The following is a 16,149-nucleotide window of genomic DNA, read 5'->3' as shown; positions in this document are numbered from 1 at the left end:
TATTTTATTTAGGCTATAAATCTCGCAATATGCTGCTATAATTTTTGCTTTAAATTGGCAAAAATGTCTTTTATTGTTACTCAGAAATACCAAATATATCATATATATCTATGCTCTTTATTTCTTTTGTGTAGATCCAGATTTCTATCTGGTATCATTTTCCTTCTGCCTAAAAAACTTTCTTTAACATTTCTCATAGGATAGATCTGCTGGTGATGAATTCTGTAAGCTTTTATTTTGCCTTCAACTTAGAAGAGACTTCTCTGGGTAAAAAAATTCTAGGTTGACACTTTATTCTTTCAGTACTGCAGTAATGTGTCTGCATTGTCTTTCATCATGTGTAATTATAAATCTGGTGTCATCTTTATTCCTCTAAACATGTCTTTTGTTTTCTGACTTTTTTTTCTCTTTCCGTTGCTTTTTAGCAAGTTTATTATAATATTCCCTGGAATAATTTTCTTTATGTTTATTTTGGTTGGGGATTGTTGAGCTTTTTGGATCTGTGGGTTTGTAGTTTTTATTCAGTTGGGAAATCTTTCTACTGTTATTTCTCCAAATATTTTTTCTGTTCTGTCTCTGCTCTTCTGGGACTACAGTTATAACTATGTTAGGTTGCTTGAATGTGTCCCACAAACCACTGATGCTGTGTTCCTTTTTATTTTTTCAGTTTTTTCTGTGTCTCATTTTTAATAATTTGTATTACTATGTCTTCCAATATTAATCTTTTCTTTTGCAGTGTTTAATCTGTTAATCTCAACCAGTATATTTTTCATTTCAGATACTATATTTTTCATCTTTAAAATTTCCATTTGGGTCTTGTTTATGTCTCCAGTTTCTCTCCCTATCATGATAATATTTTTTTCTGCTTCTTTGAATTTCTAGAACATGTTTATAGTAGGTATTTTTATAACCTTGTCTTCTGGTTCCATCATCTGTTATTTCTGCGTCTCTTTCTGTTGGTTTATTTTTCTCTTGGTAATGTGAGTCACTTGCCCAGCTTCTTTGCATTGCTTGTATTTTTTTTTTTTAATTGGAGCTGGATATTATGAATTTTAGGTATTTGGTTGCTGTGGGTTTTGTTGTATTCCTTTAGATAGCGTTGAGTTTGTTTGTTTTTTAAGTGCATAAATTACTTGGAATCAGCTTGATCCTTGGGAAGGGCTGTCCAAAGCAGTCTTGATAGGGATGATTTGGCCCCACTACTAAGGCAATATTTTTTTTGAGGATTCTACCCAATGCCTTGTGTGCTATGAGATCTTTCCATGCTGACTGGTGGGACTACAAATTGTCCCCAGCCCTGAATAAACCCTGGGGACTTCTGCTCACTCATTTGCAATGTTTCTTTTCAGACTCAAGTTGTTTCCTCACATGTTTATATGGCCAAAGACTGAAGGAGACCACTCTGGAGACCTTCACATCTCTTTGTGTAGTTCCCACCTCACTAGTATGTGGCTGCATAAATTATAGTTATCTTTGCCACCTTCAACTCCAAGCTCTGTCTTTTCCAACTCAGCAAGATTGCTGGGCCCAGTTTTGGGTTCCCCCTCCTTTGCTATGGCCTAGAAACCACCCCCACAGAGTAAGCTGGTATCAACCTAGGGCTTACCTTATTTATTTTCTTTTTCTTGGGGATCACAGTCCTGTGTTGCCTGTTTTTTATCGTCTGAAGCCATCATTTCATCTTTTTGTCCAATTTCCTGGTTGTTTTTAAGTGGAAAGGGAAATCTTGCCTGTTAACCTATCTTGGTTGGAAGAAGAACTCAAACCTCATTTTTTTCCCCCCTCAAATCTTTTTTTTCTACTAGAAAAGTGGACTCCTGGAGGTGAAAACTCAATTAACCAGCAGTGGACCTTTTAAAAATCACACTTTAATGAAAATTGAGCTTTATGATATAATTTTAATATCCTAAATATTATATTGCAACTAATATTGGTGGCATATATTAAATATTCTGAATTCTGCTTTAATATGCTGGGAAAGAAACTACAGTACAACACCAGAAAATGATAAAACAGCTCTCTACCAAAATTGCAGCCCCAAGGGGCTGATCATTTCTTGAACCTTATAGCCAATTTAAAATAGTACTTGGCTATAAAGTTGTGTTATTTTTCTCCTAATTTGTCTTTGACTTGAACTTATTTATAGTTCTATATGACACTTGAGAGGTGAAAAGATCCTCAGAAGTCATCTGGTCCAGGCCTATCAATGTAGTATGATGAGATGGAGAGCCAGCGAGGAGGGGCAGCAGCAGGGCCCACATCTGCCCTTGACGTCCAGGCCAGTGTCCTTCACAGAGCCACATTGCCTTTCCCTCCACAAAGCTCTCCTCCCACTGTGGAATCTTGCTAGAAGAAGATGGTGGGATATACACAAGGGCCAACATGATCGGTTCTCTTCTACAGTTGGAATTTTGCCTTAGTATTTTTATGCATAGGGTTTTTTGCCCTCAATATAAATTTTATTATATAAACAATTATTGTTATATGGATTCTTTTAAATAAAGCAGCCATTTTTCCTTGCTTCCTTTTTAAAAAAGGACCTAGTGAGAACAAGATTAGATGAAGAGAATAGACTAAAATACTATATAATTTTTCATTAATCTGAGACTAGTTATAAATATCAGTCCATTGGATGTTTTACCTTCTCTGTGGTGGAGACAAGCTTGCTGGTTCAAGGGTTGTGCAGAGGCTGGCGCATGGCATTTGGAGGAGGGTGTGTGTGGGGTTGAGTGGGGCGCTGATCAGCAGCATTGAGGGCCAGGTGAGAGCAGAGACCACGGATTTGCAGTGCTGTTGTTCTCCACAGAGTAGGATGTGTTTCTAGCATTGCAGTCCTGCCTTGATGCAGGAGGGGACAGATTTAGAGTGAGAAGTTTGAGAGGAGCCCTGGTGGAGTGATCGAGGTGAACCAGACAGAATCAGGAAGGAAACAAAGTTAGGAGAAGCTGCTAGAGAGGGAGAGAAAGGGAGGCCTTTCAGGAGAAGGGGAACGAGTGAAAGGGAAGATGGGAGGAGGGCACTGGAGAAGTCGCCTTTTCACTTCTTGAAATAAAACCTTAAAGAAGTTGAATGAAGAGTCTTGTGGAGGCGGAACACTCCAGTGGGAATGGCTTTTACTGAGAGGTAATCTTGTGGCAGGTTAGAGAGCAAGTCTGTCAGCCCCGCCATGTACTCTCCTTCCCAGCAGAACGTGCCGGCTGCTCTTCTCCAGTGTTTCTGAGGCTATGTTTCAGGAAGCTGTAAGCAGCCACGCCGGTTCAAGCTGGTACACTGTCCTCCTCTCTCTACCACAATGGCCAAACCAGAAATGATTAGGGATGTTACTCATAGAATTCACCAAGGAAATTTTGCTAGGTCTTGTGTTCAACAACCCCTGTTATCAGAGAAATCCTCTTGAAGCTTAACCTAAATCTCCTGCAATCATTTGGATTCACTTCCTCTTCTGATTTGAGTCAGCCTTTCATTTGTTAGTTGATGTGTTCGTCCAGTTTCCTTCTCCACACAACCCACCCCCGACCTCAAACACACGTGTGTCCACGTGCACACTCATACACTCTCCTCACGCTTTCTCTCATACTTCATTGTCAATTACAAAGAAAACAGAAGGTAGGCCTGGGTGATAGTAAGAGTAAGAATATGATGGAGTCATCTAAGCCCAGGTCTATTACACTGAAAATCTTAGTTTTATCCTTAAGATTCCTCTTTAGTTGTTGCAGGGCCAGGCAAATTTGCTCAGCAGTTATTGGTAGAGCCCACTGGCCTGTATGTTTCTTCATATCGAAATCTCTCTTCCCTCCTTACTTCTGAGGGAAGCAGCCTGGTAGGCAGTGAAGAGCTCCAGCTTGGAATCAACTTCCTAGCTCAAGTTCCAGCTCTACCATTTATTGACTTTATTTAACTTCTTGTGCCTCAGTTTCCTTATTTATAGATTGGGGATTATAGTAGTCCCTATTTACTAATAGAGGTGAAATGAGTTTAAGTGTAAGGCACTTAGAACAGTTTCTAGCTTGAAGTGAGTTCTCAGGAAAAGTTAACCATAGTATTAGAAATAATTGTTGAATTCTTCACTGATATTACCTAGGTGTCTGTAGACGTCGTTTCAAATAATGACATTTTTTTAGAGTAGTGCTTACAGTAGTAGAATCAGATCGTACCAAATAAAATAATAAAGAAAGCCTGTGCCAGCTGGCAGATGTTTTCCTTTTGTTTTAAAGGAAGTATCAAGAATTGAGCTTAATTGATTGCCTTGCAAACATTGTTATCTCTAAACTAATGTTAGCCAAGTTCTAAAAGCACAATTAAACTCCTGTTCAAAAAATTATTTTGCTATATTTTTGGTTTCATAAACTGAGCCATAATATTTAAGATATGAGCTTTTTACAGCCCTCTATTTTTATCTTTTGGTTACTTAGGTTAGCTGGGTTAAGAAGGACTGCATTTTCTCTATTTCTGTTTTTCCTGTGGCCTCAATTGGAACACCATGACACATGTAATAGGTCTTCACTTAAGACCTTTTGATTTCATGTACCAATTTCTGACTTCACCATTTATGTTTGGAATTGTGATTGCCTGTATATTATTTCTTGATTCCGGCTAGTCTCTCTCGAAAATCTTCTGGGTTTTTATTTTTCCTGTTGAATTTTTTTCTTTGTAATTTTAATAATTCAGGGTTCCTCTTTTCATATATAAGTCTTAAGCTGTAAAGTTTGGTATAAATTGGAAATACATCTTTTGAAATAGTTAGGGGCCTTTGATTTAGCAGATCTGGATACTCAGATGTTTAAAGGTTCATTTTTGTAATATATTTATATTTACATGTTTACAGTTAACTATTTTGTTTCAGTTGTTAAGTCATTTGTGTCATCTAAGAAAAAAATGCTTGATTGTCAGCTCTTACAGGAGGACCGATACTGAAACAATAATATGTAAACAAAGGCACCGGTTTTTTATTTCAAACTAGAACTCTGAATCAGATTTTAATAAAATTTCACTGTTCTCTACATTAGCTCTTAGTCTTTAGCTTACGGAGTATATTTATTCCATTCATAAAATATAACAGAATATTTAGAGTAGGATCCTTTGGTTTTGCAGCTGTACTATATCATTCTATAACTTCTATTTTTAATCTACATTAAGGAAGACCACAAAGTAGAATCTAGTTGTATATTGTGGGGGATTGGTATATCTTTCATGTATAGAGCCTGTTCAGTTTGTATTATTATTTGAAAAATGACACAAAATTCCTTTGCTTTTTATCTCAGTAAATTAAAGTTTATGAAATACCTACATACACATTTTGGGTCAAGAGGTGGGTAGGGAGAGATGTTTTCATTTCCTTCTCCTTTAACCTTGATGGGCCTTCTGGGGATGCTGGTTGGCTCTTGGCAGGCTCTCAAGGTACCTTCTGTCTAATTCTGACCTTGGGATGCAGGAATCTATTGGTCTGCCCCTTGCTCCTTGGTGCTCCATGAGCAGAGGATCACAGGATTGGTGTTGACAGCGTATAATTTTAATTTCTTACAAAGAGCTTTTGGATGTCTTTACTGTACTCCTTGAATCCGTTACGGTGATTTTTTTTTTGAATGCCTATAAAGTTGATGGCTGCCTGATAGCATCCTGGGAGATTCATTTCACTTTCAATTGGGAACCCCTTTGCAGAGAATGTCATTAGGATCATTGTTGTCAGAGAACCCCCTGCGAGTGTCTCCAATTTTGATGTTTAGTAGATGTTTGCTGTGGGAGCTCTCCACTGTTGTTCCCGGGAATTTTGAGTGTTTCCAGTCATGGTCATTTGCACATAGCCACAAGTCCACTCACAGGAAATGTTGGTTATCAGTGAGATGCCACTATTCAGATTGTGAGTGCATCCATAATATCTTTCTCTTATTTGCTAGGCCGAAGATGGTGTTAGTGATTGCGAGCTGCTGGCTGGCACCCTTGCAGAGCAGGAGTAAGTGAGTGCTGTTCAGCTTTCCAGTCCTGTGAGTCTGATGCCTTTCCTCCATGTTTTGGCATCACTGCCAAACATATGCATTGAAATCCTTCATGATCATCAGTTTGTCAGATGATTATATTGTTGCAAAGAGTCTGTCCAGGTCTTTTGTATCTTTTTTTTCTTTTTTGTCACCTTAGTGTATGTCCATTGTGACGGGGACATAGGTATTGATGATGATGGAAGAAGGCACAATATATATCACAGCAAGACTAGAGATTTAGGGTTTAGTGCATGCTTACAAACTCTGCAAAGGGAAAACTCTTCCAGAGCGCCAGTGTTGTCAGCCCAGTGCTGCATAAGCTGTTGTTCAACAAATGGACTTTGGCCGAGTCCTGTGGTGCCGCGTGTGTTTCTCAACAGTTCACTCGTTTATCTTGTGGATTGCTTCATAGTATGGTGTGCTGTTGCCATCTGCCACACCTATGATACAGGGTAAGAGGAAGTTTTCCATTTGCTTGCACAGTGCATCACAGAAGTGTAAGCCCTTGAAACACAACAACCAATGCAGTTTGGCTGGCAAAAGGCAGGCAGTCTCTAGATCACCTCTTCTCCTGTCCTCTTCTCCACTGGGAGTGCGTACTGCAGCCCTGAGCAGGACAATACATATGGCCAAGGGACAGGCAGAGAACCCTGTGGAAAGGAGGTCCCACCTGTTTGCATAGAACTGTGGAACTGGGATACACCTACCCTCATCAGACTTAAGTTATGTGACCTCTGAAAGAAGGGTGATGTGGAGCCATCTGACCTGGTCTATTCATGGACAGTCGTTACACTTCACAACTGAGACCAAAAGGCCAGATCTATTGCACATCTTCCTTAGGCAACAAGTTTCCTTGTCTTCATCTACCTTGATTGTTGTTGTTAAGTGAGGCCCTTACATTTGCTGTATTAAGTCCCAATTCAGGGTCATGGCTAGAAATGGTTTGTGTACTAATGAGTACCTCACTGTTAAGAGTCCTTGCAGTGATGATTTATTTTATCAGGAAGTATATATGGCTGCATATGTGGCATCATCCCTTAATTTGAACATTTAGATTCCACTGCACTGGGCTAGCCAGGCACTTTCTCCCTTTGTAAAAAAATACTTTTACAAATTTCCACTGTAGTTAAGATATCACATGGAGGCTAGCTTTGGATATGTAAGGTATGCTTATGGTCCCAGGCCCTCTATTCCTTTCCATGGAAACTGACCGCTTGTAGTTCTGGAATGGAAGCATGTAAGAAAAACGGGAATGAGAACTTAGGATCCTTAATTGCAAATGTAAGTGGAATGAGCTTACCCTGCCCATATTTAGGTTTATGTTCTTATCTTTTTTCTGGTGTCCTTATGAAATGTTGTCTTTCACTTGGTTACTAATTAGGAGTATTTTACTAGGAAATTTACATCTAAGAAATCTATCTATCTGTCTATTGAAGGACTGTATTGATAGACTTCCTGCCTTCCACCAGAGTGGGTAGATGAATATATCCTCTGATGTAGAGAGACACTTCAGAGCCCCAGCATTTGGTATGAGCTGAAGTTAATTCCAGCATGTTTAGGTTCAAGAAAAATATTTTATCAGTGAAATCAAATTGATTTCATTTAACAAAAAATCGTTTTTATTAAGGAAACCTGAGTCCTAATTATAGGCATCAAAACCTTTAAGCTCCGTTGAGTTATAGGCTTTATGGTCAACAATTAGGATTTTGATAATTATCATAAATGTCAAACAAGCAAGTGATTGAGTTACAAGTTTTTATTAATCCCATGAAAAGCCTGTAGAAACTGCTACGACATAACTAATTGATTTTGCGTTAGGGTGATCATTCAGTTGACATAAATCTTTCTCACAGTAAATTTATATAATATCGCAATGCCCAAGCCTTCCATTGTGTTTGACTACCTCCCCTCCCTAACCTTAGTCTGGATGCAGGGTCTTTAAGGTGTATGATAAATGAGCTGTTTACTAATTTCCTGTTGAAGTGAATACACATTTACAATTATTGGAATTTATTATTTGGGGGCATCTGGCTCATCCTTGTTTTTGTTTGTTAAACAGGAAAAGGACCAGCGCAGCCTAGACATAAACACTGCCAAGTGCATGTTGGGACTGTTATTAGGAAAAATCTGGCCCCTTTTTCCAGTTTTTCACCAATTCTTAGAGGTACCAAATTGTTGTTTTATGAAATGTATGTTTGCTTGCTTAGAACTACCAAATAACTTTATTCACCCGTTGTATGTAATTTTTTGTTTGTTGTACTTTTCTGACTATGTAGGAATTACGGTGACATAACTGCTGTCAGTCAGCAACTACCTATCTTCTTGGAGTGCATCTGTGTATGCGTTTAATGTTGTGTTGCTTCATTCCTCATTAAAAATGCATCCGAAACAGCCACAGCTCTGTCCTTTTCTCTCTTTTCTCATCCCCATTTTAAAGCTTCACTTTTGTTTAGATTTTCTGTTCTTTATAACAATAGAAAAAGAAGATTTACTTTCTTTTGACTTTAGATGAACTTCCACTTTTATTAAGCAGAGGTTTAAAAGACAGTCATCTGCCTTCTTACCAAAGTTAGTTTGTAGTATGTTCTTATCTACTCTTATCACCAAGTAACTTGAGGACCTTAGATCAATCTAAGTATTAGGCAAACTGACAATATCTCCTTCAGTTTAAATTGTCTTCAGATCAGTATCAAAACAATCCAGCACTTTATTCCATCATAGTTTGTGTGCTTTAAGTATTGATGATCAGAAATTCTGAGCTACTGGTTTTGTTGAAGTGTCTTTCTGTGGGACCTGGAAGTATATGGGATACAAGTTTGAGTTACTTGGGTTGTCATATATGGCATCCTCCTTTCCCTGCTGCCCCAAGCCCTTCTAAAAAGTGTCCTTTGCTTGCAAGGATGAGGGTGTTGGGTCTTTGAGAAAATGCTGGGCCATATGATGACTCTGGCTTCACTCTTGAATAATCTTTCTCACAACTTACTTTATGTAATGGTCCAGAAAATTTTTAATAGGATTCTTTGAGAACTGTTATTAAAAATTTCTTTTAACATTACTAACTGGTACTCCTCAAAAATTTAAAAACTAGTTTTACGTAAGTATCTGTTTACCCAAAATAGTCCATGTTGACATATGATCTATTCTAATTTCTCTGACAATCCCTTGAGATGAGTTAGCATTATTTGGAAAAATAAATAGAAATAGTTCCCTGTTCTCAGAGAGTTTAGCTGGATTTGCACCTGTGTGTAAAGAGTCTTAAGCTGGAAGACCTGACCTGGAGGAAATCTGACTTTGCGTAATTCCAGGTGCATCATCAACTGTTTCAGGACTGGTTTTTCTTTTACTTGCGTAGAAAGTTAAACTTGTAGTGTGTACTTTGTTCTCTCTCTTACATTAGTTTGCATTTTTCTTTAAAAAAGACAGTATTCCTCTCATTTCAGCTTTTCTTGTGTTTGCATCCTCAAAACCATTGGCTCAACTCTCTTTGCTTTTTATGTACTTGTATTGTTTTACTATGTTTCTGATTTTAGTGGGGAAGATTTAAAAATCATTGGTTCTGGATTTTATTTATGAATCTTCATACAGGGATACTGTATTTTTAAATAGATACATGGCAAATTGCTTGTCTAAGAGGAATAGAAAAATGATTTCACAGCTATTCTAGTTTCTTTTATGATCAGATTCGAGTTTTGAATTATTAGAACAGTAGTTTTTTTCTGTGACAAGAACACCTAGTTTTGAGACCACTTGCAGCACTTACCGGATCTCATCAAGTAACCTGCTGCTGCATGTGCTTTAAGCCAAAGGCTTGGCCATGGGCAGTGCTGGTTATGTCAGGGGTTATATTAATGGGAGCTACTCTTTATTTAGCACTTACTTTGTGCCAAACACTGAATGAAGTGCTTCACATAAATTAGTAAATGATCTCTTTTAATTCTTACAATATCTTTATGAAGTAGATACTATCCCCGTTTTATATAAAACGGCTTTTGCAGTTTAGAATTTTCACTTCTGGGGATATATAACCATGTTGTTTTGATGTGCTTTCCATTTTGTATTGAGACCCTGTAATATTTTTGTAATGACAATTGTCATCTAGTCTTGCTCTCCCTCACCACCCTCCTAGATTGGTGCTTAACAAACCTCAAACGGAAAGAGTTAACCTTACATGAACTTAATTAAGTTGATTCATAAAGCAGTTGAAACCGTCCCATTTGTTCATTTTAAGTGTCAGTAATTCGTATTACTTTTCCCTCCATCAGCAATCAAAATACAAAGTTATTAATAAAGACCAGTGGTGCAACGTCCTAGAGTTTAGCAGAACAATTAATCTTGACCTCAGCAACTATGATGAAGATGGAGCATGTAAGTACTGCCGCTACCATTCTGCCATTCATGTACATTTCTATATCATCCTCATTGGGAAAAGCCTCAGCTACATTATATTATTGTTATTATTATTATTGTTGTTATTATTACTACTGTTTCTCTCTTTCTCTCCAGGGCCAGTTTTGTTGGACGAGTTTGTGGAGTGGTATAAAGACAAACAGATGTCCTAGGACTTTATGCATAGCAGCGAGAGAGTCACTGTTACCACAGTTTTGTCACCCATTAGCCATAAATTGCTGTTTGTATCAAAGCGCATGCTGCTTTTCTTGCACTGTTTCCCTTTCGCAGGGACATGTTGGTGTTTGCTATTGAATTGGCCAGCTCTGCTTGCTGTGTGGCATTGTTCTCTTGAAAGGCTGCTTTGCAGTTTGTACTTACACTACAGATTGGTGAATTTGCAAACGTCCTCACTGTGATTATGTGTATATTGCTGTTTAAATTTTGTATATGTGTATAAAAGGAAAAAACTTCACCTAAAGATTATTTCTGAAAAATGTATTGTAAAAATAATTTTGTGGCATTTCTAGTCCCTTTTTTTGAATGAACCAATTATACTTTATTTGGTCTCCTATGTAGCATTTCAGAAAACAAGACAAAACTGTTACCATGAACAAACATTGCCAGAATTAACCTTACTGTTTAAGAGGCCAACTTCTGGAAGGAGGTAGGAGTCGTAACTTTTCAGAGGCATATGCCAAATATCATTTGGTATACTTAACATATTAGTGTTTTAAAATGATGAGTTATAATTATTTGAACATATAGATATGTAACATGCCACAAATCATTTCCACCACGCAAGGTATATAAGTTGTTTATTTTTTAGTGTTAAAACTATAGTAGCTTGAATATAGGTACCAATGAACAAATTCAAATTGCACCTCTTTTCTTAAAAGAATGGGATTTAAACTCTTGTAAACATTCTTTAACTTTTTTATTTGTTTTCTTTTTTTCCTTTTGCATTCTTCTAGCCAGTGATTGATCTGCTAATGCTTTCTTTGCCACTCTTAAGTAAAATTTATTTTGCCTCCTCAGTGAAAACCTCATGGTTTTGCTGGCTATCTGGCTATTTATAACTGCATTGCACTTCTAGTTATGGCTTGAATTTTCGGTTAAGCTTTCATGGTATGTAATTTTCCAGCCTTTTGAGAAAACAAGCATACTATAAGTGAGAGCTGTTTTGTTTTCCTTGTTTGTTTGTTTCATGCTAGGCTTTTCCTGTCAGCATGTCCATTGCAGGCAGTGGACAAGAAGCCACCAGCATTGAGCTAACCCAGTACATGCTAGGACCTGTCCTAGAGGGGCCACTTTTCATTCCCTGAGTTATTTGTACAGAAGGGCAATAGCCATTATTTTTGTGGGTGAGGAAACAAGAATAAACAGAATGGTATTTTTAGGTTTGTATTTTATGTCTTTTTTTTTTTTTGCCATTCTTGAGGAAATATAGAGATGACATGTTTTCACCCCAACTATCTGGTGCTATTGAATGACTAATTCAGTCCCTAAAGTTCTGTGAAAACACAAAAGTCTAATGATTTGAGTGAGTAAAAGGTAATGGTGCATTTGAACAATGCTGTCGTGGTCAGCAAGATCCGTGATTTGAGTATGTGATGATTGGAAAAAGGTTTGGGTTATTTGGAAGTCTGGCTAAAACTTCTTTTGGGTGACATGTGATCCTTTAAATGGCATTAAGTGAATAAAGCACACAGACAGTGCTACTCTTGACCACTATTTTACCATTTCTTTGCAAACAGTGTTCACATTTTCATATTTTTTCCCTAATGAAACCACCAAAGAAAGAAATTTTGTATGTATATACAGTGTGTGTGTGTATACAAAATCATGATATAGTAGAATGCAACTACTTTCTTTTTCTACCAAACGAGAGGTTTTATTTGCTGTGAAATAAACCAGAAGTTTAAAAAACCCTGTAGTGATTAAGCATACTTAACCACTTCTTGTTTGTAGATTCACTTTCAACCTTAAAAATTCATACCAGTTTGCATAAACCAATATCTGAAAAGAGTAGAAAATGTTGATGGCAAGCAACAGCTATTAAAACTGATGTGACGGATACATTTGTTTTGCAGTGGTGGCTGGCCTAAGCAGGTTTGTATCTGTGAAGAATTGATTCATTTTCAAAATTATTCCATAAAGTTAAAAAGTTACATTTTAAAGGCAACAGGTCATACAGTTCTTTAAATTTGATCAACTGTAGCTTTATTTAAAGCAAATATAAATCATAGATGAAGTTATTTTAAGAATATAGAGATTTTTTAAAAATGCTAATAAGCACAGTTAATTCTAAAATGAGAGGATTGTTACAGGAGGGAGATGTTACAGTTAATCCACAATCAACATTTTGATGGTAGGGAAAAAACTGCGTAAAAACTATTGCATTATGTATGATAAGAAAGTAAGTATTCCAAAGGGATAATCTTGCATATTAAGAAAACTCCAGATAATCTTTAAATTGCCTTGAAAAATAAACCTCTATGACTGCTGAGCGGCAGAGTGCTTACCCTTGGTTGTCTTGATTTTATATAGTTATTTCTAAGGGGAGAAAAGGGTCAGACAGAGTAATATGATACATTTTCTTAAAAACTTCTCTAAGTTGCACAAAATTGAACAATCATCAAGCACTTATTTACTGGCTAATGTTGAATAAATTAGGGTGCCTTCATCTGGGTTTTCTTTAGTACCTAAGTCTACAACCCTTTCTCTTTTTCTATTGTGTTTCGAACTCCACATTGCAATACTCTGTTGTCATGGAATACAACCTTTAGATGTTTACTGCTGAAGTAGGTCAGAAATTGTATTATTTGATTTGCCTCAAACATCCACTGTAATGTTACATGCACCTTTTTTGAAGCATGAACTCTGAATTACGTTTTTATAAATCTGACTAGGCAAACCTAGATTCTGGTTTCACAATGAATTTATTTTGTCTCTCAGTCTCCATTTTAACAGTGCTTTTGAAGTTTATACAGAAAGCTTTAAAAGTTAGTTTGTGCCCTTGGTTTTTATTCTTAAAACTGCTAAAATACCTCTGTAAGCCTTATCCTTTATTCTTTCATATGTTGTATAATAAATGTATAGATTTCATTGACCAACTAAAATGTTGGGTGTCTGTAAATGAGACCAAAACGTGGGTTGCTTTTTTCATAAAATAATTTCTATTGGGGGTTACTGTTCAATGACAGCAGGTAACCTATAACTGTGAATGCTTCGTGTCGTCAGTATTTGCATTACATTCATAAAAGTGTGCAAGTCCTGTGACTCCCAGCTTAACTGAAATACTGTTATGCCACCTAACTTGAATACAGCAAACTGGTTTTAGGTTTCAATGAAATTGATGTAAAATGATATCCCATAAATAAAAAGTGTTTGTGTTTGGTTTCAGAACAGATGTGTAAATTTTTTCTTCTCTCTTCTGGCTTTCTCTTCAAAAACCATTTAAGGTAGTCTTTAAAGCATTTTTTATCCTTTTTTGTTTGTTGTTTTTTTCCAGCTTTTTCTGTTGAAAATTTCCAAAGCTACAATAATATAATGAACACCTGTGTACCTGTCACTTAGATTTTCCGGTTGTTAACATTTTACTGTATTTCCTGCCTTACTCTTGGGCTATACATGTGTGTGTACTTCTCACTTTCTGTAAGTAGATTCTGAGAGTAAATTACATTATGACACATCACACCTGTTATTTTGGAATAAGGGCATTCACCTATAACCATGATACAATGATCACACTCAAGAAGTTTAATGGTGGTACTATACTATAATAAACAGTGCAGATTTAAATATCCCCATTTGTACCAGTCATGTTCTTGATAGCTATTATCTTTTTAATCCAGGGATAAGCATTGTATTTAGTTGTTACGCCTCTTTAGTCTCTTTTAATCTAGAACACTTTCAGATACAGTATTTTAAATGTTTTGATTAAAGATAGTGCAGTCACTCCTCAGCCAAATAGTGATTTAAAAAAAAAAAAACAAAAAAAAAAAACCAGCATGTTTTGTGTATTTCTACACATTGAGCTAAAGAATTAAGTACATAATGTGGTCCACAAGCTAGGCAGGAATGACCACTTTTACTACCCTCAAGGCTGCCATCCAATTAGTCTATAAGTGTGTATTAGCCCTGGCTACCCCTTTCTGGTATAATAATGGGTAGCCCTGGCTACCCCATTATTTCTAGAATGTAAGCTTTTTGAGGGCAGGACCTCTGGCACGTAGTGGATGGCCAGAAAATGGAAGGAAGCAGGTAACAGAATTTCCTCTCTGGGCAAAGAATTGTCACGACCTAAGAAACATGTAAAGATTAGAAAATCCAAATAAATCGAGGAAGACTTTGATTTTTATAAGCTTGAAAGCAAGAGAGAGGAAGTAGAAAATAAGAGTCCTTAGAATCCAGGTGCACACTGTTAAAATTGTCAATGTAGATGATTCTTTAAACCATAATTTGGGCCAAAAGCTGAGCATCACACCAAGAAAATATCTCTGCTTCTAGACATCAAGAAAGAGAAGTGGAGATAAAGGAAAAAACTTAATCCGAAATTGATAGGAGTGAGAGGCAACAAACCTTAGGACAGGGAATTCTTAACTTGTGGCAGAGCAAACAGTAGAAACTCAGGAGACATGTTATCCAATAATAGAAAACAGGAACATGAGATTTATTCCACTAGACAGTACTAGAACTCTACATACATGTAAATTCATGGGAATTGAAATAAAGTTCTCCAGTGTAACTGGAACAAGATAGACTGAGGAGAGAGTAAACCACGAATGCTGGCTCAAGACAAAAAACCCAGCAGAGGTGCATTGCAGACATACCCATGAAGGAAAAACTTAACACAAGTTCACTCTAAAGGAAGGACATTGTTAAGCCCTTTGAAATAATGGGGTGGAGAGAGGAAAGTGAACTGAAAAAATAAAAAACACCCACAGGAAGAAATCGAAGACGATTGGGTCAACCCCAAGGCTACAGAAGTGAGGAATAAAGTTGGCTATTTCCAGACACTGACTTTCCTGATCTGTTGAACATACGTGAAGGCAGGACATGCTTTTTCCATGGTCACTGGTTGCATCAATTAGAAATGACTCATTGGAATGTTAACCTCCAAATCCTTACATGAAGAGTAAGCAAAAAATGAAAGCTTTTATGATTCCTTTAGAAAAGAATTGCTTTTTGGACTTTATTATAGCTAGAAAAAAAAATAAAAACTATCACGCAAGGAAATAACATGAAGCTTTCTGGCCCGATAAGGCAGAAGGTAATTCAAAATCGGGCATGTTCACCACTTTTGGCACATTCAGCAGAAAAATGTTTAGTTTTTTCTCTGCCAGAATTTGTTCCTAGCATTTATTTCCAATTGCCTTAACGAAAATAAAATCATCCCCTGTATAGAAGTACTTGCTTAGAAATCATGGTGAATTAGTATGTAGGCTATGCTGAGAATAATAATTGGAAACTGAAAAACAAAGATTGATTATAGTCATTAAATGGAAACTTTTAAAACCGTCATTTAAAATGTAAATCTCTTCTCCAATAAATGTATTCGGTCCTTTGAAAGAAATTCCTTTGCAATCACTCTCTGAAGAATATAGATTGTAAAGAATCCTGGCTGTGAGAAAGGAAGCTGAAAAGGGTTTGTTTTTCCCTCTGACACTTTCCAGCAGAGACATCTCAGAATTGCCTAAGTGTGAATATCTAAAATTACAAACTAGTGTTCTCTAGAAATCTTAGGATACATGCATGATGATATAGAGAGCTACAGCTGTACTCA

General features: G+C 36.8%; 1 protein-coding gene across 1 annotated transcript in view; it reads left to right on the top strand.

The window, feature by feature from the left end:
* The window catches only part of DCUN1D4 (defective in cullin neddylation 1 domain containing 4), a 73,295-nt gene extending 59,526 nt beyond the window's left edge, over positions 1-13,769 (top strand). The window contains 3 exon segments of the mRNA XM_030818947.1: positions 8,035-8,139; positions 10,238-10,340; positions 10,479-13,769. Of these exon segments, the coding sequence (XP_030674807.1) occupies positions 8,035-8,139; positions 10,238-10,340; positions 10,479-10,534 (264 nt within the window). The 3' untranslated portion in view covers positions 10,535-13,769.
* Positions 13,770-16,149: the final 2,380 nt, after the last annotated feature.

Source organism: Nomascus leucogenys, chromosome 9, assembly GCF_006542625.1.
Source record: "Nomascus leucogenys isolate Asia chromosome 9, Asia_NLE_v1, whole genome shotgun sequence".
Classification (NCBI taxonomy): Eukaryota; Metazoa; Chordata; class Mammalia; order Primates; family Hylobatidae; genus Nomascus; species Nomascus leucogenys.
This window is presented reverse-complemented; position numbering and strand designations above follow the sequence as displayed.